Below are 25,218 nucleotides of genomic sequence, written 5' to 3'. Positions count from 1 at the left end.
CTAGCTTTGAGGCACTTCTGTAAGAGGAAGGATGATGCCTTATTTTAAGTACACATTAGGGTTCTGTGCAAATTTTGCACTTGCAAACATATGATTTTTACCAACTATTTACCAAATATATGATTTTTTACCAAATTAAGCCAAAAAGCACATACTAGATAGCAGATACTAAGTAACTTTATAGCTTCTGCTGTGAATCGGAAAAAAGGTTTCAGTGATTTCACATTTTTGCAGTTAAACAACTTAAGTTGGGCAACAGGCCATCTCTCTGGAGTTGAATATAATTAAATTTTCAGTCAGCTAAAAATGAAGCTGCCTTTGGTATTTATAGATGGAAATTCTATAAAGAATGAGTTGCAAGAATTGATAAATATTCCAAATCATTTTGAATACCTAATTATATTCTATGTTACAATGACATTTAGAATAATGCACTTAAGACATTTCCACATTATTTTGCCAATTAATATGCTAAAACTACATTCTTAAAAGCATCTGTAAGAAAGGTAAATCTCCTAACATATGGTGTGTTCCCCTATAGATCTTTTAGTGAAATCAAGACTGAGTAATACAATTCAGAATGAAGTTTGCTTGTGTGTTTGTTTCTTTTTTTTTTTTTTCTTTTTTTGTAATTCTCTGGAACAATACAAAGATTCTGGTAGATGCCTTTAGAACAATGTTTCATTCTCTTATGTATTCTCAGGCTCACAAAAGTTCCATCAGCTTATTCAGGAATCTGTGTAAATACACCCCCACCCTTCCCTCAAAACTAACAAACAATTATGGATGTGTATCTGTTTATGTGCAAATATGAAAGTAGTAGCAATGTTTCTTCAACAATTTTTTCATTTATTTTATTACAGAAGCCTATCAGCTATTGCTTGAACAGAAACAAAATTTAAATGCAAATGCAAAATATTATCCCAGGTATCTCAAACACAGCTATTAAAAACCGACCCTGTAGCCCTTACACAGCCAAATCTCCTACTGAAATTGGAGCAGAAGTTCTAATGTCCTTTAGATTAAGTGACCAAATGGCAGCTATTTACTAGAATAAAAAAGTAGAGGATTAAAGCTAAAGAGAGCATTGATGTTTGTATACTAAGATATATTCTGTAAGTTTTTCACATCAACTGTTTTGTTTCAAGACTGTCTAATTGATCATTCTTCGATAAATTGTGAGGTGGCTGGTTTTACCTATTGAGAAGTCAACAGTTCTAATGTGTAGATAACAGTGACCATCACAGATACAGGCTGCAGTGCTGACTGAGAGCAAAAAAATTCAGTGACAACCGGCATCCAGGAGTTCAAAAACCACGTGTGATGTCTTTGATCCTTACTTTCACAACTGAACTTTTTGCCACTGATGAGCTGATCTTATGAAAGTATTTCTTATTTCAAAAGATTCTCAGAGTTGTTCTTATATTCAGGCAATCACATTAGGACAACTTTGTGCTATTTCTTTCTAATTGGAACAGTCAGGGTATATATACATATAAAAATAAATGTAGAAAGACAATTGAGAAATGAAAGAAAGAAAACTAGGCTAGCAAATTAATTAATTTCAGTTTCCTGCCTTTTCATCTAGTACAATTAGAAAAATTGAAAATGAGTTGAGTAAGTTCTTATTCTAAACTTACAAATCCTGCTGGCTTTGCATAAGAACACTTGACTTGTCAGCCTGTTAAAAGATATCATTATAAAAGCAGTTCAATGAGCCCAAAATACCATTTTTATTTATTCTTACATCAGGAAGAGGCTTAGACATATTCAATCCATACAGGACCATAGTTGATATTGAAGACTAATTTTAATCAAAGGCAATATCCCGCCTAGGTGTTATAAAGAATATTTATTTTAATGGATCTTCATTGATTAGGAAGAAGAGAACTTGAAGAGAATTTCTATTAAACATCAAAGTCCAGCTAATCATTAGCATATAAACTCACAGGAGTTGCTTGACCATGTAAGATTGGGCATTTGTCTTGTCCTAGGTTCTGATTCCTACTGTAATCAGTAAAGGCTATATAGGGAAGAACAGAAGAACATGTCAGTAAAGTGATATTCCCCCTAAATACTGTCCCAACTTCCAAAAACTTAAATGTCAGGCTTTCCAGGACTTTATTTCTATAACTTGTCCGCTTGCTTTTTGAGCTCATATAAACTCTTAGTATGTAGTGAGATGTTCTGCATCAACAACCTCTTCGTCATTTGCTTGTTCTTCAGCTGATGCAACTTCTTTTTTGAAATCCTGTGTTTATATCTCCCAACTATATTTATTTCTATTCTCTATTTCCACTACTACTTTTTAATGTATTATTATTATTATTATTATTATTATTACTACAAAATTAAAATTTGTGTAGTACAAATTTCAGAATTATTAGTCTGTAGTCCCCTGGTTCCCCTAGCATCTTTTTTTATGAATAGCATTGCATTTGTAAGTTTCCAGTTCTTTGATAAAAAGGGGATTTTAATCAGGAGATTACACTACAGTGAGTACTTCAACTATTTAATCCTTGAGCGCTCTTAGAATTCTTGGCTGGATGTTATCTGGTCCTTATTGTTCATTTTGTTAAATTGTATGACCTTTTTTTTTTTACTGCTGCTTCAATTTGAGACAGATTCGCTAATGTGTTCTCCATGTAGAAGGCTTCTGACACAGGAACTTCCCGAAGGCGTACTGTGGTGAATGAGAAAGCAAAAAAAATTTTAACCAAAACCCTTTTTTTCCTAGTTTTTCTCATTTTCTTATTTGGAAGTAACTTCAATTTTTTAAAAGGATGTTTTCTAATAGCTTCCTGCTGTGTAGTGTGTGTGTGTGCATGCATATGGTCTTTCTCAAGTCTTTCTCAAATCTTTTTTGGATAGGCAGTATGTATTTGTTCAGTTTCCTTTATGCTACCTTAAATAGTCTCTGTACCTCCCGCACACAACTTACCCCTTTGCTGGTTTTAATTTCTTTCAAATAAGCTTCTACATTATATAAAGTTTATCTTTTCCAAAAATCCATACTGCTACAGTAATTTTTTTTTTATTGTTTGTATAAAGAAGTTGAAACAAGCACATTATGGTTGCTATAGCTCTTTGAAAGTGACTTCAGCAAACAAAAAAATAATCTTTTGCGCTGTTCAGATTCAAGTCAAGAAGCACTAAGAGCTGCGTGATATAACAATTTCTAATGATGTCTGAAAATTTGATCTCCTTGTGTTCCAGTGCGACCTGTGCTTGCTCTGTACTGGGGAAATAGCAATCTCCCCTTTTGGCTGTTTGCTACCCTTGCAGCCTTTCTGGTCTCCCTCAGCTTGTCACCATCATGCCTGGACAGTGGGTTACATGATCCTGATATTCAGGACTGGGATTTCAGTCCATGAGATTTCTGTGTTGGTTGTTAATGGAAGAACTTGTTTAGCTGATTTGACACCAAACTTTAGTTTAACATTTAGGATCACTCTCCCTTTCAAAGTGGAATGGGTAATCTCATACAAGTTAAATGCATAAATTCTTTCAGGAAAATGAAATTATCTGCAAGGGTCTCGTTGGGGTCTTCTGTGATACAAACGGGAAGAAAGAACCACCACGAAGTTTTTTCCCATGTTGTGCTTGGTGTGGGAGTTTGCAAAAGACACTTAAAATACTGTGGCAAAAATTGTGTACTTTCAATAGGAATTATTGCAAAAAGTGTGGTCCCAGACGGAGTTTACAACTCATTGCAGACACTCTTTGCTGGGAAATGTCACGATCTCTACCATAATAACAATGCTGGATTGTTCTTAAATGCACTTCTGTGACTGATAACACCAATTTAAGCAAAAAGATACTGCAATATTTTCTAATCTTGAGTACACTTGTGATCTGTTTAAAACAGGCTGGAAAAAAATTGATGGTTGTTTACTAGTGGCTAAGAGAGAAATTGTAGCTTATGTTTGACTGGGACGGAGAATATTTTGCTATACTCAAGTCTACCGCTGCAAGAGTATTTTGAAATAGATTGATTGGTCAGTTGAATTTATTGTCCAGAACATGCTTCCAGCTTTCACTTTTATTGTGTACTCAGTCAAAGTAGTTTGAATAAAAGACCCACAAGGTCTGCAAAGGCTTTTTTTTGTATATGTCCTAACTATTTTTTTTTCTGTCTTTCTGAAGCACTTCTATGATACTCTGTATGAAAGAGACATTATAAAATAAAGACGCATTTGTGATACTTCAGATAGGAAACATACATGCTGCAGGAAGACTTTTCTTTGATTTGCTTGATATTCAGAGACTGCAACAAATACTTTTCATTTCTTAAGTAGAAAATCTTTACTGCTGATTATCAAAGTGAAATGGAAAGGAGTTGCAGAAGATCTGAAGCATGCCAGTTTTTCTTGTTTCTTAAGATTTGCTATGCACAGTTTTTACTTCATTTGTCTCCTTGTATTCTTTTTCCCAGGCTAATTTCACTTTTGGTTTTGTGGAGAACTTGAAGACTTATTCTGAGACATGGCTTAGGATGTCTGAGGTTTTTAAAACCAGTGGGAATGTCCTCACGATCTCACGACTGCAGGTTGGTGACCTGTGGGAGAGCTTCCTATTTTCCAATTATTTGCTATCTGATCTAGACAGAATTTCTATACGTGTAAAATTGCCCATCTATCTGGCTTCAGGTTTAAAAAGAGCTAAAAAAAGAGGCAGATTATCTTTAGGTTATGAGCCTACAGTGTGATACCGAGAAACTTCTGAGGTGAAAATACTTAAAAGCTACCTTGCCTCACTATGTCCAGTATTACAAGGCAATAGGGGAAATAAAACAAATAGGTACACCTGCAAGATTTATACACTTAAAACAAATGTAAGATTGTAGGTAATAAAATATTTTCTGGAACTTGCTTGTTTATCATTTGCCTTTTCCAACAATGTGTGCAACTGATAAAAAAACTGATGTGGGAAATATTGACTAAAAAAAGAGACCGTTTTTGTTACTGGGATTTTTCCCATTCTACATATTTGTGTCCTTTTTTTTTCTGCAATAAAATTTAGTTTTGCCATGTTTGACTTGTGAAAAAATGCATGGCTGTTACACTGTGGGAAAATAAGCAGAATCCTGTCATGGCCCATATATATCAATTGAACTGTTACTTTTAAGTTCAATTAAGGAATGATGCTAGTAAACATGCATTAGACTTGCAGATCCGAGGATGGTCTTGTAGAGCTAATAATTTTTTCCCCCTTAGAACTTGGCAAATGAGGTAAAGAAGTTAAAATAATCTAAGAGGAATTCCCAAATGTCAGTTTTTTGAAGATATTTATTTTACTACTGCCAGTGCTAATAATATAATGGCCCAAAAGTCTTGTAGGAAAAGAAAATGGGTTTCTGTCCCAGCAGACTTGCAAGGACATTAGAATGGACTCACAGTTAAAATATTTGCAGTAAAGGAGGACAGTGATGTATAGCAGTTGTCTGCTGCTTATTTGAAATGTGTGGAGTTAACCTGTTAAGAGGGGAAAATAGAAGACGTGGAGAGGCTAAGTGACTTCTCCGGTGTTATGCAGGAAATCTTGGTAATAGAATTGAACATGAATACATATGTATATTTTATATTTCTTTAAGGAAGGTAAACCTGATGTAACATCTAACACTTTTCATTTTAGGAAGCACTGCAAAGCAATTTCATAAAGCACTTTATAGAAAGTAATTTGGATATTGACATGGAAAAACTCTTTAAAAAAATGCAAGTATATGGTATGTACATAAAAGTGCATGTACTGATTACCCTTATTAGACTTTAACTTGAACTTAGAACTACGTTCAGTTGAAATTGAACGTTTTACTTACTTAAATGATACTAAAGTACCAGACTTTAAATAGTCCTGTTGAGTTAGTCTTAAATATTTCTAATTGTCTTTTTTCTTCTGAGTGACTGGATAATTTGCATTTCAAAATATTGAAAGACTTGAAAAATCTGGTAACAAATTAGAAGTGGCAAACTGTCATGGGAGAGTTATAAACATAGGAGCTATACTTAAAAGGAGGGAAGGGAGAAGTAATACCTGTAGCCACAGTTCCATTAGGTAGTAGTGAATTTTTGTAGTAAATTTTGAAGGAAATCTATATACTTTAAATGGAAATAAATAGAAAATGAGATTGGGTACAGTGTGTTTAATCAAAAGCTGTCTAAATTTTTTTTCTCCTTTTATTGAGAATTAGTTGCGTGTGGTCTCCTTGAACATCGAAAAAGCCTGAGATACGGTTATAATCAGGGAGCAGCAAGGATGGGCTCAGGTCAGTAGAGAGTAACCAGGGTCAGACCCAGCCCTGGGATGGCCAGGCGGGGCACTGGGGGTGATGCTGAGGCCAGGCCAAGACATCACCCCGCGGAGGGGTGTCTGGGCCCAGATCAGCAGGTCCATGGCCAGGTCCACAGCCAGGCTGTGATGTGGTGGGAACTGCAGCCTGGGGCAGGGCCAGACACAGCTCTGTGCAGCTCTGGTGGGCAAGGAGTAGCCCTGGCTCAGGTGTCTGCATGGGGTTGCCCAGCAGTGTCCCCCTGGGTCACAGCCATTCTTGGCTACACCCTTTCTGCATTGGTACTGAGCCCTGGCAGTCAGACCTCCAGGAGTGGAGACTATGCCCCCCAGGGCCAAATAGATATCTCAACGGGAAGAGTTTATAATGGAGGAGATAGATAGGGATTAATATGAGTAATTTTGTGTATATAGGGATTTAAGGAGGAGAAGAGAAAGGATTATGCTGGAAATTTAAGTTACTTAAAGATTTTATAACAATTTGATAATTGAAAAAAAGTCAATATGTCCTGCTGTCAGTAGGATAGGTGCATGATAATTAAAATGGTTGCTGACATGTGCCAGAAGGAACTGTCCATACCAAAGCAGAGTCTAACTTCATTTCAGAGAAGTTCATGATTTTGAGGACTAGAACGAGAGAAAAGTGGGATAAAATGCAATAACAGATAGTGTGACATCATGTGCAAAGGGAGCTGGGTGCTTCCTAGAGGAAGATAGTGGTAGAGAGGACAGATCTGTGTAGTTTGTTAGCAGTGAGTGTTAGGATAAGTATGAGCCAGGCACAAATTTGTTCCAGTCGTTTGTTGGAGGAAGGCAGTGATGAGCTCTCAGATGCCCCCATGAAGGGGCTGTGTGGCCCTCATTGCTGGAAAAAATGGACTTCATAGCAATACAGGTTATTAAGTCTGCTCTACAGTCAAAGAATTAAGTCTAGAGCTAAAATAAACAAATAAGTGTACCTGAAGTGCAACTTTTACTGGATTTCTGTACCTGCCTCTAAGCAGGAGATGGACAGAATCCACTGAAGCTGCTGAGAACTTGTAAATGATGAAGTGTGTTCTCAGTCTTGTACCACTGCCCTGAGTTGGTGCTGTTGGTGTGAGCTGAAATTCTTGGCTTTTCTTTTGCATGTAGATGTGAGATTTAATTGAAACTAGCCTTGATTTGAAGGCTGTGTTTGAAGGTTAGGACATTTTCACCAATGAAAATGGCAAATGGGGTCCAGAATTCAATCCAGAAAGTAAGAATCCAGGCTTAGTATCCTCCTTAGGTGAGGGACTCAAGCTTGAATCCGCTATCTCTCAGGAAGATTTTCTTAAACACTGAACTGTTGCCTAGTCTGGGTCAGGCACAGCTCACCCCCCATGGTAAAGCTGGATCACAATACAACTAAAAAAAAACCCCACAGAATCACACAACTGGAAAGATAGGAGGGAGGAAAGAGCAAATCTCTTAACCCACAAGGCCTGCTGGAAACATAGCTGTCTTAATATATTAGTTGAGTAATAAATGGATTTTGTTTGTTTGGATCTAACACTGAGAACTACATGATAGGTTGTGGGCAAACAATATTTCATTAAGTAGATATCAAGATCTCTGGAGTTATCAGGTCCATCTTCGGTGTTGCAGACAACATCATCACAGAAATCTGTGCATGTGTTTTGTCAAGTTTTAGATTTTTAACAGAGCTAAGGACATTTGACAATATGTAATAAATGGTTAATGGTCTTGGATGGTGAATACAGGAAATCATTTAAGTAGAATGGCTTATGAAACTAGAATTTCTTTATTTTAATGGAATACAGTTGATAAATTAACATCATATAAAAAGTGAAAATCAATATGGGCTATAGATCACAATAGCATTTATGCCTTTGTGAAGCTGATTGGTCCAAAGTGCCAGAGCACTCTCCTGCATTTACACTTTGATTACACTTCTTTTCACGATTTGATTTGTCATTTTGCTTTTTGAAAAATGACTATGCCCTCTTATTTTTATGTTGGTTTTGTATATGCTTTTTTTGTTCATTTTATTAATCTATAATCATGTGCAGCTGTTACTGTAAACCTCTGTTCTTGTTTTTTTTTTAATTTCATTACTCTTATACTGCATCAGCTTTTTAGTCTTGTAATTATCTTGCTTGGATCCAATTAAAGTCTTAAATGTATCCATATATGTTATTGGTTTTACTACTCACAATCTGTTTATTTCCATCCAAAGCTCAAGTTTTCTAAAACCACCTAATCTGTGTGATTATGTATTTTGTGTTTGAACTAAAGCAAATATTCCCTTGGTTTATTACATCTATACTCACATTAAGCTGACTTCTAATTGTGCTCAAATCGAAGGTGCTTGTGTTTGTATCTTTTTTTTCTTCTCTATGATGCTATAAAAATGGTTAATGGTCTTAGTGACATGTTATTCACCCTCTTACTCCTGCTGGAAAATGTCATGGACACAGAATGGATTGATGTAGAACTCTTCCAGCCTCTCTCTAAAATTGTCATGCTATAAGATCTCGCAAAGTTATAAATTTCTAAAACTGTTTTACAGGGTTACTCATGGAACAAGGTAAATATTTAACTGAGGGCAGAAAAGTTTGTGGTTTTCTTTTTAAATCCTTCTTTACTTTCCAAACTAGCTTTGTGTGGGCAAGGCAACTGTATTCCTCTATGCTTGCTTTCTGACCCAGCAATTTGCAATAATTTCCTGAGTGTAACCAATTTTATATAAACCCTGTCCTGCTAGAACTTGTGAGCTCCTTGCTGGGCACAGTCCTTAAGAACCTCTCAAAAGGCACTGGGAGGCAGTTGTGTTGCAGGCTCTTCTTTTAGATTCTTGCTTGCTGAGTCTCTCTCTTGTCCTTCTGTGATTTCTCCCAGATATGAAGTGTTTTTTCACTACCAAGGAATCTCCCTTGCGGAGGGCTACATGTAACCCGGGATGTAACAGCTAGGGTAAAAAAACCAGACAGCTTTTCTTCATGCTACCCCGCTGCTGCCCTCATTGTGATGAAATAGTTTTATATAGAAAGCTGGAAACAAATAGCTCTAACATCATCACTGAAAACTGTGTCACCACCAAAATCACCTGATAACTAGAAACTTTCTCCTAATTTCTGACCTAAATTTATTCATTGCTTGTTTATTCCAATTTATTCTTCTTGCAACCTTTTACTTAAATAGCACTTCTACCTAGTAGATTTATATAAACCAGTTATATTTCCTCCCAGTTACTTAATGATAGATTAAACAAGCTAAGTGGAAGATGAGGGCTGGGTTGGTATGTAACAAAGTATGAAGATAATAGTGAAAACAGATTTGCCAAGTTTTTTATTCATAATTGCTACATTTATAAATGGGAAAAATAGAGGATAGGTAATTCTATAGATCTTAATTCTAAAACTTTCCTGTGGATTGTATCTGTTCATATATATGTGTTATTTCTACATTAGAGTACGGAAGTTCATGTACATTGGAAAAGATAATATTTTGCTTCCAGAAACATTTAAGTATGTCATACTCCAAGCAGCAAGCTAGTTGGTATTTCTTATGCTAAAATATTCAATAGTTTAATTCATAAGAGAGAATTTTTTTTAATTAATTATTGATTTTAAATTAAGATCTTTCAAAGACCAGTTGGTGAAGAGATCTCTGGTGATTTTTCTTTTTTTGTGTGTGTCTATATATAGGGCTATATATGATTACAAACACACACATATATATAAAAATATAAAAATATATATGAAAGCATGACCCTATTACTTGGGTTTAATGTTAGGAATATTCTGTTATCTCTAATGCCACAAAACAAGTAGCAGCATAGGTACTTCCTTTGTTGTCCTTCTCAAGGATAGCAGTAAATAAGACATATAATATCTATATTTGGCTCTGTTTCTCTCAACTCATGGATTCACCCTGTCATTGCTTGCATGTCTTCCACAGTCTAGACTATCAGTTCCTCTACTTTTTCGCCTTGTGATCTTTATCCTTTCTCACTGGTAATCATGTGTCTTCTCCAGACTGCTCCATACATTTTTCCACTTATCTGCCTTCCTATTGTAATATTTCCTGTGCTGATGCTGAATAACATCTATGATCCAGGGTTTGCCTGTCACCACTGTTATCAAATGGGGTCATCACCCATCCTTTTTAAAGCGTATATCTTCAAGTGAGTCTTGAAAAATGTAAGATGGAAACTTGTGTTGGATGTTTTATAACATTGTTTATTACCTGAGAAATTCAGATGTTTCCATTAAATCCAGATGAGTTAAGACTGTTTCTAGATCATGTAATCCTTCTGGTTATTCTCTCAAAAATAAGGATATAGCACGATCTCTACATTCTCTACCATTGGATGAAGATGTGAATTCCTCCAAAGGTTCAGTGTTTTTGGAAACCAGGCTTTGGTTGAAGTATCCATAGATAAGACCAAAGTCAAAACGAAGGGGCTGTAGGCTTTTTTCAGATGCTTTTTAAATGTAGGGCTTGAATCAAAATGCTTATACCCTATATAACAAGGTGCTTGAAATATTTGCAATGTCAAGGAGAGAAGAACTGACCAACACATTAATAGAGGAAAGAAATGAATTTCTGTTGTGATGTTCAAAGTACAGTAACTTGCTTGTATTTGTGGAAGTAGTTATGGAAAGATGAGGAAATGTTAAAAGTCCTATAGTTTCAAGGACATGGTCTTTTTCTAGAACTTTGCTAGAATTTGTTACATTATTGTTGCTCTGAAATTGAAGGAAAACATAGCTGAGGACTTGTAAAAGCCACTGAAGCATGAATTACACTTCCACAAGTCCACACTAAAATTCCTGTGCTTTTCAAACTTCTTCCTTTTTTTAAATGCAGAGGGTATTTACTCTTATAGGATGTGCAAGTGAGAACATACATTTCTGTTCTGTTCATTAAAACTAAGGAAGTCCAATTTGTTTCCCCATCTTAGAAACTATGATGAACAAGATGCTTAACAGCACAGCAAGTAAACAGATTGACCTGTTGTCACAGCTTGTAGTAAATATCTCTTCCTGTGTCTTACTGGACCGTTTCCAGCCTTTTGACTCTGTTGAGAAATTGGAAGAGAAGGCTCATGAACTTATGCAGCAAAATAATTTTTTGGCTAGTAAGTACCTTATTTAAAATGTATATTGACAGAAAACATCGGACTTTGTAGTTGTTGTCCGTGTTTATTGATAAGGTAGGTTAAGATTACACAGTTTCAAAGTATGTATTAAAACCATATAATACAGGCAAAATAAAGTGCATTTACCTTAGAGGTATTCCCCAACATTTGAATGCTGTAATATATGCTGTAAAGACTAATTATATTGTTGTTTTAATTGTGGAACTGCCAAATGAATCCTTGGAGTCTGTTATTTCTAACAAAATACTGAAAAGAATAGTCATAAATGTTTAAAGTAGAATAAAAAGAGCTGAAAATTGTATAGTACTGAAGAAACTTGACTACTTATGACAAGATCATCTACTTTATATCCTTTCAAATTTTAATTTTTATATTCTTGGCTTTGCAAAAAGGAGTAAAGAAATGGATTTTTTGGTAAGTTTTATTCTTAAACCAAGACCTTAGAGAAATTAACTTGTTTACTCAGAGTAACTAAATTCTTAAGCAACGGATATATTTCTTTTATTCCTTAGGATTAAATTCTCTGTCCTTTTCCTGCATTATATCCTTATTGCTGAGAATCAATTAATTGTACAAAAGAGTTTAAAAGACAAGAATGTTTTTCGTATTACATACGCTTTCTCTTCTCACATAAAATGCTTTAAGTTGCATGTAGCCCTTCCAAAAGAGAGCCCTATTTAAGTCTATATAAAGTGTGCCACATTTTTTTCCCCTGTTGTTTTGGTTTTTATTGTCTCTCTGGACTCCTGTAAGTACACAACAGAAGACATGTCAAAGCAGTTCTAGAGAATGAAACTATTCAGTCTGGAATCCTGTTTGCTCTGTAACCTGCACAGCACCCCCATTTGCAGAAAGTGGAAATGACCACCCTCCATGAATATAAAACCAACAGGCCATACCACGAGATAAGGAAAACTCAGGAGTTCTTCATAGGGAGTGAAATTGTTTGCCCCTTCAAGGGAAGAAACAGACATTTAGATCTTGGCCCTTACAAAATTTAATTATCAAGTTCTAGATCCATTTTGCTTCCATTTACATAGGGAAGGGTCATATGGTAACATAAGCAAGATATTTCTTGAGAGTTTTTTCAGTACTGTGGCCTTATTATCCCTTCACTTGCTTCAAGAGGGAAGATGGCATTTTAAGGGACCTAATGTGTCCAACATATCAATATTACATGCTCAGATAGAGGCATACATTCCTTTCCATAGTAAGATATGAAACTAAAGTAAAATTTTCCTTGCTTTCCTTGTTCATAGTCTTCAAAGCCTTCAAAGCCTCATGAAATGTCTTAGGAAATTAAATGTTTGCATAAACGGGAAAATGAGATTGACCAGCTGAAAAAATAAGCTTTACAGCAGAGTAAAGTTATCATATCATATCATATTATCTTGAGAGAGATAGGCGGTAGGTAAGACATCTCTGCACTTTCCTAAGGAAAAAAAGGTTAACATTTCACATTCATCAAGAAGTCCTAAAAAGTCTGGGTCATCCAGAAAGAAAACACAACCAATTTGCTGTATTTGACTTCATCCTTCCAGCTACAGATCAAGCTTTCATCCGCTTTTTTTTTTTTTATACAGAGCTAGAGAAAATAAACATGCAAATTCTGCTGTGCTAAAACAGAAGTTTTGTAACTGACTCAGAAATTAAAAATCAGTAAATTTTAGTGGGTTGGTACTGTTTACTTTGTCACCCACTTCCAGGGGTTGTTATCCTTTGATAGACAAATTTTATGGCTGCTGCTTTCACTGTGGAATAGAGATCAGTCCCCAAAAAGGGGTTAAATCTGATCACAAAAAGAATAAACCACAATTTAAAAAAAACAAATCACAGAAGGAATTTTCTCAGATAAAAATTATTGTTGCAGACCCATTTATCATGTGAATAATTTTTTACATTTCATATTCATGAATGTAAAAAAATCTAAATCTCTATGAAACCTACCATTCTTATGTTGGGGCCTGCCCTAAAAGGTGAATGTATCCTACTATCATATGATAATTGGCCATGAGTTAACTATGTAAATAGCATAAATCATATAAGCTTGGGTATGACACTCACTTTCTTCTTGTGTCAGGTATCATCTTTGATACACCAAAGAACAAGACGCAAGATTCTAGCAATCTCCTTCCACGACACATTTCATATACAATTAGAACCAGTGTTCTCTATAGCATGAGAACAGATTTGATTAAAAACCCAGCGTGGAAATCCCATCCCCAGAAGTTGCCAGCTGATGGGTTTAAATACAACCACATCTTCATTCCTCTTCAAGACATGATTGAAAGGGCAATTATTTCAGCACAGACTGGGACAGATACCTCAGAGCCAGCCATTCAGGTGCAAGCCATGCCTTACCCTTGTCATACCAGTGATCTGTAAGTAAACTTTCAGCTTTTTAATTCAATATATTATCCTTATTACATTAGTGCTAGAGGACTTGGGAAGCTACTAGGTCTTTGTAGTGGGTGAACATATATCTCAGCACAGGATTGAACCAGTATGTTCAATACCAGAATATTACAGCATGGCAAATGTTGTTTAACAGCTGTGAAGACAACACATTATGCAACTTCTGTCTGGCAAACGACCCCTTACGAACTGTTTGCAGCTATACTGCAGAGTAGTCTGCTGGACAGAGACTGTGTCAACATATTGTGCAACTAACTTAGGTTATGCTAAGAAACCCACTTTTCATCCTTAGTTGTCCTGTACACAAACTGTAAATTGGTCCCTGGTATGTGTTGAAATACAGTGTAAAGTTGATGAAGCAAAAGAAAAAGTGTAGGATTGTTCTTTGTAAAACCATCAAAACTTCCTGCCTATTAGAATTTCAAATTAGTTAGTGGTAATAAATGTGTTAAAGTGGAGCAAAAGTTGACTGGCTCGTATTATTCCTTACTGTCCAAATATATTACTTTGCCATAGACACAAATCTGAATTCTGTTTGACTTTGAATGGAGCCCTAAAGAGTGATTGCATCTGTTGTATTGTTGACAAATACTAATATAATATTATAGTACCAATACATATATTTAGCTTGTTACATGAAAAATAAGCAATTCTAACCAGAACAAGAACAAGTCTTATTGCTCATGTCAGATCTTATTTTGTGTGTGCTTTGAGAATAGTTCTAGTATTAACCTATTAACATTCTGCTAAAAAATATTTTACCTTTGGGGGTTAACAACTCTGCATATATTTTCTTTCATAGATTCTTGAACAATATAGGGTTTTTTTTCCCACTTATGATGATGTTAACATGGATGGTTTCAGTTGCTGGCATGGTTCGCAAGCTGGTTTATGAAAGAGAAATTCATCTTGAAGAGGTAAGATGCAGATTATCCTCTGAAAATAAAATTTATTTATTACAGTCTACTGAAATAAAAAACTTAAACTTTGAGGTACTTTTATGTACTCATAATCTAGCTGGCTTTGTTTTCACTTGTTTCCTCTGGGCAGGAGGTTCTAGTTCTAGCTGCCAACTCAGACTCACAACATTGTTTGAACATCAGTCCTCTTAGTATGCAAATATTGTCCCTGAGACATAAAGCAGCAAGCAAAAGATCCATAACAGTTGAAGTTGGATACTGTTGTTTGGAAAAAGTCCTTGTGATTAGAATGGTTTTTATTTTGGATTCTTTTTCATGTTTTGCTATATGTGGTCTAAAATGATAAAACTTCCTAAACCAAGTTAAAAATTTGCCATGCACTATGTAATATAAGAGAAATATAAGGGAGGATGACACGGAAAAAATGAGACAATTGTTTGCTTATATCAACGGCTAGTCTTAGCAGGTACTAAGCATATGTAAGGACAGGGGGTTTTATGATACATTTTCTGTATGGATAAATATACTTTTTTTTTTGAAGAATTATACTGGTCTTTATACTGCTGGAGTAAGCTGTTTTTAATTTGGGAAATTATCTAATTTTTCTAAACTTTGTGTTGTAAGATAGGCCTTATTTTTTTTAATGCTTTAAAATATTAAATCAACTTAATAAAGTTAATTTTGATCATCTTATGAAAAATGCTTCAGAAGTAGTATTAGCCTGTTTCCAAAAGCATTTTTTTAAAAAAAGAGGGGTGATACCTCATACCTGGCTAAATTATTATTTGCATGCTAATACATAAAGGTTTACAAACATATCCATATCTTACTTTTAGTTCAGCAACAGGCTGGGAAAAAACATTTGTTTATACAGTGCCGTAGATAGCCTCAGTACTTTTTAGAGTATAAAAAAGCAAACTCCTCACTGGAGGACCCAGTAATCTGATATCTGGTCCTGCAAACCTATGCAAAAGAGAGTTGTGCCTGAGCACTGGGATTCCTCATGTTAGTATGTGATAAACTCAGAGGCAGCCCTGCTCAGAACTGTGATCCAGGAGAGGGCAGCAGAAGGGGTAGCATAGGAAAAGGGAAAAGAGATGAGTAATGTAAAGGGAAGATGACATCCTTTGGGGAGCTGATAGTGTCTTGGTGGCAACATGTTTTGCTTAAAAAAAAAAAAAAAAAAAAAAGGAGAAGAAAATCTGTTTCCTAACTTTAACTCTCTTTGCTATGTTTTGCAGTATATGAAGACAATGGGTGTACATCCAGCCATTCATTTCTTTGCTTGGTTTCTGGAGAATGTCATTGTGCTCACAATAAACAGCTGTGCTCTAGCCATCATTTTAAAAGCAAGTGGTATCTTTGCTTATAGCAATGGCTTCCTCATCTTCCTTTTTCTCCTGGATTTTGGAGTTACAGTTATTATGTTAAGCTATTTTTTGGGAGTGTTTTTTAGCAGTGCTGATACAGCAGCTCTGTGTGCCAGCCTTGTATATATGATCAGTTTTTTGCCCTACATACTTTTATTGGTCTTGCAGAACCAGTTGAGTTTCACCAAACAGATTATAATGGTAAATATTTATTTTCCTTTTCTAATTTTTCTCCTCCAACCATGCTGTGAATTTCCATAGTTTTGAAACTTTAGACTGTAATTTACTTATTTTTTCCCAGGTTTCTGTTTGCTTTTGTGTTTCACTGGAAATAAGTCACCTTAATAGATATCCAATTGAAAAAATGTTTTGAATGTAGAAAGGAGTCAAAAATAAATTTTCAGGGAAATTTTGTAAACCTATAGAAAATATAAGGAAGTTGCATTCCTCATGCTCATGAGTTCTCTCTATGCTTTGGCCTCAAAATATTTGTAATGTTAGTGTACTTTCAAGTACACCTGATGACATGCCACTGCTGAAAGTCATTATTTGTTTGGAGGAAAACTAGTAATTGTTTCTCTGTTGAGTACAATTGGGGATTAGATCAGAAATTTGTCTAGTGTTTATCTAGCTATACAGTCTGAGGTATACGTTTCTTTGGCATCAGTTCTTCCACATCCTTTCCTGTTTTATGTATGCCATAGGCTGTTTTATGTCTTTGTACTGTCTTAACATACTATATCCCTGATTGGAACATCAAATATCACCATCATACAATACAAAACATATTTCACACATTATGGCTTCACTCTTTCAAAATAACTCACATACCAAATTAAGCTGGTGGAATAATTCATACACTATTAAAAAAAATGGACACTTTTTCAGTGTCAATTGGTCAGACAAAATATATTGGTTCTTTGCATACAAGTAAGCACAGATGTAAAACTGCAGAATTCGGGCATAAATAGGCAGGGTGGAATTTTTTGGTTTTTTTTTCTGTTGTTGCTTTTTTCCCCCTCCTTTGGGCCACAGGGAGAGAAAAGAATGAATCAGATAACTTACACACTTTAAAATCAGATAATCAAAATAACTCTTCAGATATCCTGCATTTGCAGAAAATCAGAGGCAGCAGCATGTGAAAAAGGCAATGATTTTTTAAGAGAGGGGAGAGGGCATCAAGTGAGATGGTGAAACCTTAGCAATATAAGAAGCAGGGACATAGTTGATAGGAATTGGCATGAACTTCTCTGTACAAAAATGTAATTCATGCCACTAATGATTTTGAATTTTTTTTCTAAGTAGCAGCCTATGTCATACTTCTTTCTTCAGACAGCTGGCAGGATGTGTTCCTTTTGTGTCAAATATTGCAGAAACCTTATTTAATTACATTATTTTAAAATAAGAGATAAAATTAGCTTCTATTTTAGCTCACTTTCAAACTGCAGAACTTTATCACTGAGTAATGCTTATTAATTTTAGTAATGTTTTTGATCTCTCCATCAGCCTTCATGAGCTCACCAGTGTTTTTCCATTGATGATCAGTCACACTTCCTTTTCATACTACATCACTAACTTGCTTATTTTCCATTTTGTACTTTTGTGATACAGCATGACTATGTTGCTTCTTGGAAGTCAAATGTTATTTCCTTGCGCAAAAATGCTGTCTCAGCATATAGTACCCAGTGTGCGTGTTCCTTCTGCCTCTGTCTCTTCTTGAGTTCTGGTCTTACAAAAATGAGTAGGACCACTGCTCTTACTACAGAAAGTCTATTCTTTTGCATGCTTTTACAGTGTTATATATTATATTATATATTATATGTTTTCAGTATGTTGTAGATTTATGATGGTCTATAACTTATTATAAAGTTAAATAATGCTTTCCAATATTAATAGCTAGGTCAGAGGAGTTCTTTAAGGTGGAGCAAATACTACTGCAGTATGTGGGGGGGTACTGTTAAAAAATAAAAGGAAATAATGACGATTAGCCTACTTGAAACAAAAGTCTATTTATTTTGCGCTTGCTTTTAGTATCACAAGTTATTTTATTTCATGGAGCTTGTTAATGACATATTTTATTTGATGTTCACATCCTGTTTCTCCTCTGATGTTGTAGTGTCTTCTGTCTACAACTGCCTTTGGGCAAGGAGTATTTTTCATTACATTCTTTGAGGGCCAAGAAATAGGTAAGGTTTCCGGTTAGAAGAAAAGCTTTGTAATTAGTATTTAAAAAACTACAGTTGGAAACGTTTTTCACTTTATTCTGAAAAAAACCCCTCTAATCATGAGTCAACAGGATAGATCATAACAGGAGAAAAACCTTTTTAATGCCCCTTGAAAACCAAGTAAATCTTGTGCCACTTTCTAGCAGTAAATTAAAGTGGGCTTAGCATTGCTCTATTTGCAATACAGGTTGGAGGAAAATCTCTGCATCCCATTAGATGACAGAATGAGTGTATTCAGCCAATGAAATTGTTCTAGAGATGCAAACCAAAACTTTATATTTAGTGAAATTCAGTAGAGATACCTAAAGGTGAGCATCTGACTGAATATTATTTTACTCATTGAATGTGTTATTTCTCTCAGTCCCGTGGAGGAAGCTCTGGCAAGCCATTTAGAACAGTTTCTTGGAAGTCCTTATTGATGTCAATGGCAGCTCTAATGCTTGCTTTCTGGTGAGGACATCAACAGGGAGTTTTGTAGGATCGCAAAATGGTTGAGGCTGGAACGGACCTCTGGAGATCATCTAGACCACTCCCTTTACTCAAGCAGGGCCACCTAGAGCCCGCTTGCCTGGGATTGTGTCCAGACAGCTTTGGAATATCTCCAAGGTTGGAGACTCCACAGCCTCTCTGGGCAACCTGTGCCAGTGCTCAGTCACCCTCACAGTGAAAAAGTGTTTCCTGATGTTCAGAGGGAACGTCCTGTGTTTCCGTTTGTACCCATTGCCTCTGGTCCTGTCACTGGGCACCACTGAAAAGAGCCTTGCTCTGTCCTCTTTGCACCCTTCTTTCAGGTATTTATATACATTCATCCCCCTCGAGCCTTCTCTTCTCCAGGCTGAACAGTTGCAGCTCTCTCAGCCTTTCCTCATAGGAGAGATGCTCCAGTCCCTTTGTCACCTCTGTGGCCCTTTGCTGGACTCTCTGCAGTACCTCCACGCCGCTCTTGTACCGGGGAGCCCAGAGCAGGACACAGTACTCCAGGCGTGGCCTCACCAGTGCTGAATAAAGGGGAAAGATCACCTCCCTCGACTTGCTGGCAGTGCATTGCCTATGGCAGCCCAGGATGTCATCAGCTTTCTTTGTGGCAAGGGCATATTGCTGGCTCACGTTCAACTCGGTGTCCACCAGGACCCCCAGCTCCTTTTCTGCCAAGCTGTTTTCCAGCTGGGTGTCCCCAACATATATTGGTACATGGGATTGTTCCTTGACAGGTGCAGGACTTTGCACTTCTTATTAATCTTCATGAGGTTCCCGTCAGCCTGTTTTGTCAGCCTGTTTTGCCAATCTGTTCAGGCCTCTCTGCATGGTAGCATGACCCTCTGGCATATCAGAGGGTCACTCCTCCCCGTTTTGTGTCATCAGCAAACTTGCTGAGGGTACACTCTGCCCCATTATCCAGATCATTAAAGAAGATGTTAAACAGGATCAGACTCGGTATTGGCCCCTGGGGTACACAGCTAGTTACTAGCTTTCAACTAGACTTCATGCCACTGATCACCATCTTCTAGGCCTGGCCATTCAGCCAGTTTGTAATCCACCTCACTCTTTACTCCTCCAGCCCATACTTTAGCTTCTTTAGGAAGATCTTATGGGAGACTGTCGTGATTTAACCTGGTAGGCAGCCAAACCCCATGCAGCCGCTCGCTCACTCGCCCTCCCTGGTGGGACAGGGAGAGAATCAGAGGGGTGAAAGTGAGAAAAACTCGTGGGCTGACATAAACACAGTTTAATAGAACAGAAAAGAGAAAATAATAATAATAATGATAGAATATACAAAATGAGTGATGCACAATGCAATTGCTCACCACCCGTGCTGACCGATAACCAAGTAGCGATCGCTACTTCCTGGATCACGCCTACCATTCATATACTGAGCATGACGTCACATGGTATGGAATATCCTGTTGGCCAGCTGCACTGGCTGTCCTGATTATGTTCCCTCCCATCTTGTGTACCTAGCTCCGTCAGTAGGCATGGGAGCTGTCCTTAGATTAGGAGGGCACCTAGCAACAACTGAAAACATCAGTGTGTTATCAACATTCTTCTCATACTAAATCCAAAACACAGCACCAGGAAGAAATTTAACCCTATCCCAGCCGAAACCAGGACAGAGACAATGTTATAAGCCTTACTGAAGTCCAGGTAGACAAGATCCACTAGTCTCCCCTCATCTACTAGGTCGGTCCTTTCATTGTGCCTGGAAATGGTTTCCAGGATTAGCTGCTCCATCATCGAGATGATGCTGACCGGCCTGTAGTTCCCTGGGTTCTCCTTCTTGAACATAGGAGTGACATTTGCTTTCCTCCAGTCTTCAGGCACTTCTCCCAATTCTCCTAATTGATCGATCAAAGATTATTGAGACATGCAGTGACATCTGCCAGCTTCCTTGGTACTTTTGGGTGCATCCCATCAATGTCCATGGACTTATGTATGTGCAGTTTGCATAAGTATTCCCTGACCTGATCCTCTTCCACCAAAGGCATATCATCCTTGCTCCAAGCTTTTCACTTGGTCTCTGGGACCTGGGATTTCTGAAGACCAGACTTGCTAGTAAAGTAACATTCAGTACCTCAACCTTTTCCACATCCTGTGTAACCAGGTTCTCTGTCTTGTGGAGCAATGGGCCCATATTTTCGATAGTCTGCCTTTTGTCACCTCTGTACTTATAGAAGCCCTTCTTGCCATCTTTGACATCCCTGGCCAGATTCAATTCTATTTGGGCTTTAGCTTTCACAACTTCATCCTTGGATGCTCAAACAATGTTTCTGTATTCCTCACAGGTTATTTGTCCTTGCTTCCACCCTCTGTATGCTTCCTTTTTGTGTTTGGGTTTGGCCGGGAGGCCCTTGTTGATCCATGCAGGTCTCCTGGCATTTTTACCTGACTTCCTATTCCTCGAGTTGGACTACTCTTGAGCTTGGTTGATGTGTCTGAGTTCACACATGCACTAGTGTATAACACAATGGAGGTTTATGAGAACAATATTGTACAGAACAAGAATAGTGTAAGTTATTCACTCTCAACATAATGCTAAGATGAATATTTAACTATTAAACATTGGAAAGTAAGAAAGAAATTATCTTTACTTTGTAAGTATTTCATACGTTTCTCCTGTGTGACCTGATTCGCACTCAGCTTGAGTAGCAGCTTGCCTCTGCAAGCTTGGAGGCAGCTGGTGAAATCCCCACTGAGCTTCTGTGCAGGTGCAGAAATGCATGAGAACACCCTATTATGTTTAAGTGTTCGGAAGCAAAAAATGTTTGGAAACTGGCTAGATGTTCTAACAGGTTACTACATGTTTTAACAGGGTGATCCCTACTATCCCCAAGCTAAGAGCTGCCCCTATTGATGCTGAAGTTTTAGAAAAGTAAGAAGTGAATGTCTGGGCCCTTGATAAATATCTACAAAGGATATGCATTTATGCATCTAAATATATAAAGGGATGTAATCCCTTTTTTTTTTTTTTTACTACTACAGCAAGATCGATACAGATGTTTCAAACCACTAGGCATTGAAAAAGTATCGTAATGATACAAAAGTTGGTAAGAGAGGAAGAAGCAGTTGCAGAAAATATTACTTAAATTTCCCACCACACACTTCTTCAAAATGGCTCATCTTTACTGCAGAAAGGGCAAACCGTGCTTTGTGGAAAAACTGCTTTTCTTGACAATCATAGAAAAAGAATTGTAGAAACAATATCATGACTTGCTGTACTGTAAACAAAGTAGCATTTTCAGAAAAAAATGCAATGCTCTTTGTAAATCTACAATTTGGTTACTTTTGTTTTCCTTTTAGGAATATGGTAGCTTTCTGTAGTACTAGTGTTTTGCACCTTCTTTCTTCCTTTTATGTCTTCTGCAATGTAATAATTTTATGAAGCAATTATTCACCGAGTTTGTTGTTCCAATTTACCTCTGAATATGGTCAATGCCCACAAATTCTTGCTTCTTAGTTAGAATTCACAGATTTAAGTTTTCAGATTTAGCATTATAGAAATGACTTTAAACTTTGCGTAACCCATTTCTTTATAATATCAGGAGAATGGTATAAAGCCTGATTCACTGAAGAGGTCAGTGCCCCATCTTGTCAGAGTCTCGTAGTTCTTTTTCCTTTGCCAAATTAAAGACCAGTTAAAATTTCATAAACAGCCCTTTCTACAACAGCTTCTCTGCATTTTCCCAGCAGCAGTGTCACCTGCTGTTCTAAACAGAGGCTTGTAGAGGCATAGCAATTCATTTCTATTCATTAGGATTACTGTTATTAACTACAGTTTTTTTTGTGTCAGTGCTTAAATACCCAGAAGTGTGTGGTGCTGATGTGTTTGTGATCTTTAATGCTGTACTGATTCAGCTTTGACCTTTTAAAAATCATTATTATTATTACTATTACTACCAGGAATTCAGTGGAATAATATGCACCAGTCAATGGCACAAGGAGGATACATGACCTTTGGATGGATGTGCTGGATGATGTTCTTTGACTCCATTTTATATTCTATAGGTGGCTGGTATTTCAGCAATATTATTCCTGGTAAGATCATGTAGTTGTTCTTATGTCACGTTTTTGAAGAAGTTATTGAATGGAATGAATAGAATTGGCTTTCCTCGTTGTATGCAACTAAACCAAAACCTTATCTTTTTCTGAGTTGAGGTTTTGATGTGCAAAACTGCCTGATTGCCTTTAGGGACCGGGTAAGAAAGTCTTCCTACATACATAAATATTGAGTAGTGCTAACACATGGACTAGAATTTGTAGCCAGGCATGAAATATCTTTTGTTTGCTTACGGGGATGACTAATATTTGAAGGACTTAGGAATTTGTTGGTACTTCACAGTAACTGAGCTCCATCTAGTAACAAAATTTCCTGTGAAAATGGTGAATCTTCTGAGTCAGCACTAGGGCTGAAACCCATGAACAACAACATGTTTTCAGATCACAAAGTCTTCAGACTGCCTGGTAACTGTATCTTGCTCCCAGTCAGTCCACAGTCCAGTGCATAAAGAAAACTAATTAACTTTCGAGTATATTTGGAGAAAGTAGTGGGATTTTTTTTCATTAACAGAGATTTATGAATATTATTGAGTTGGTTGATGCATTTTTAATCGTAGCCTAATGCCTCACTAGCTGTTTGAAATTTACCTTTCCTCTGATTTGCATATGTCCCCTTTTCTTCCAGCTACTCTGTATTTGTTTTAAAAATATAAAAAATGAATTTTGCCTTGAAAGATAGGGGTGAGTGGAATATAAAACTGAATTTTACAAAGTTTAGCTTAACTTGACACCTGCCCTTCAGTGTCAATGAAATGCAATTCCAAACACACAGAGAGTGCATTGTGTGATTGGTAAGTGAAGTCTGGAAAGATCAGGCAATACCAAAGTTTAGGTTGTGTGTAGGAGCATATTTTTGCCCTTTCTGTTTGTGTGCTACAATAAATGTTTCTTATGCTGGGTGATTTGTTTAAGTTGTGCAGATAGCAATGGAAGAATAATCTTTAATGATTGGTGCAATGGATTAGTTATAATAATAATAAAAAAATAATCTGTTTGCCTTAGCAGGCCATTTGCTACATTTTCTTTCCTCTAGGTTACAAGATCATTTTAGGCTGTGCCTACATATTGTTAAGTCTATGATACTGTTACACTTTAAAGCTGATTTGGAGATAGGGTAAAGCACAGTATCACTGAGGATTGATCATTTTATGGCAGGACCTGGTGTTATGGCCAAATGACTTTTTTTCCACTTTATTAAGGTTTGTTAAGAGCAGCTAAGAGTCTGAGCTAATTAAATGGTGTAACTAGCTCTTTGTAAGTAATGATAGGACATTAGCAGTCTACAAACAAATATGAAATGACTACAAATTTTGCAACAATTTCTATCATAATTATCATCTAGGAAAATTTGGATTAAAGAACCGATGGTACTTTCCCTTTACTGTTTCCTACTGGAAGAACCTGTGTGGTGCAGAGAGGAGGAAGAGACAATATCTGAATTCTAATATGTTTTTCTTCAATGAAAACTTCCAAGAAAAAGGTCTGTATTCATAATAGAATTTTAGTAATGGCTCTTTTCTGAATGGTGTGCTGATTTTGATCAATCTGCTTTTATCATTGCTTGATCCTATATTATGTCCTTTTCTCTCCTCCATTATATAGTTTATACTATGAACATTACATACTAATTGTTAATTGTGCTATCACCTGTAATGTTTGAATCATTCAGTTAAAACTATTGTACACAAATATTTAAGAAAATTCTTTAAAAAATGTAAAATAAGTATCTCTTGGGTTCATCCTGTCCCTGTGTATTGCCTTTTCGCTTTGTTAGGATCTTCTCAAGTTCCTTGAACCCTTTCATACTCATACTGAATCTGAAAAGTGTTGTGCTTTATTAACATTTTTTTTCCTGCAGTTTGATTTTCTTCCTCCTCTTCTGCTGTTTTTGTTTGCTTCTTGTTTCAGTGGAAAAATTAACTTTGTTCATTTCTTTCCCTTCTATTTCTTATTTCCCACTTCCATAATCACTGTTCTTTCTGTCTCTGCTTCTTAGCCTTTTATTTAAAAAGCTACTGTTATTGTAACTAATTTTTATCTGCCTCCAGATATTTTCACTGCTCTTCTACTTCTTTTTTCACTTGCTTAAAATTAATTTAGTTTTTTTAGGGTTTTTCCCCTCTCAGGTCTCTTTAAGGACTTTCTCACATTTCATTTATGTTTTGTGAATGAAGGAGTAAGTCACCCTCACCTATATTCCCTCTCGGGCCTTAGAACAACATGATGGGTTGTTGTGGTTTTTTGGAAGTTACAGTAGCTTGGAAATGATCCAGTTGTCTGAAGCATAGGTGAAGAAACTG

The 25,218-nt window shown here is 36.5% G+C and overlaps 1 protein-coding gene across 1 annotated transcript in view; it reads left to right on the top strand.

Annotated features, from left to right (window-relative positions):
- Window positions 1–25,218, top strand: part of ABCA13 (ATP binding cassette subfamily A member 13) — a 210,761-nt gene that overhangs the window by 77,111 nt on the left and 108,432 nt on the right. Inside the window, exons 21-29 of the mRNA XM_075142413.1 lie at window positions 4,436–4,549; window positions 5,635–5,725; window positions 11,240–11,416; window positions 13,518–13,818; window positions 14,655–14,769; window positions 16,014–16,343; window positions 18,259–18,328; window positions 22,763–22,897; window positions 24,261–24,398. Coding sequence (XP_074998514.1) covers window positions 4,436–4,549; window positions 5,635–5,725; window positions 11,240–11,416; window positions 13,518–13,818; window positions 14,655–14,769; window positions 16,014–16,343; window positions 18,259–18,328; window positions 22,763–22,897; window positions 24,261–24,398 — 1,471 coding nt within the window. The remainder of the gene's footprint in view (window positions 1–4,435; window positions 4,550–5,634; window positions 5,726–11,239; window positions 11,417–13,517; window positions 13,819–14,654; window positions 14,770–16,013; window positions 16,344–18,258; window positions 18,329–22,762; window positions 22,898–24,260; window positions 24,399–25,218) is intronic.

The sequence above is a fragment of the Calonectris borealis genome, chromosome 2 (genome assembly GCF_964195595.1).
Source record: "Calonectris borealis chromosome 2, bCalBor7.hap1.2, whole genome shotgun sequence".
In the NCBI taxonomy this organism is placed as follows: domain Eukaryota; kingdom Metazoa; phylum Chordata; class Aves; order Procellariiformes; family Procellariidae; genus Calonectris; species Calonectris borealis.
This window is presented reverse-complemented; position numbering and strand designations above follow the sequence as displayed.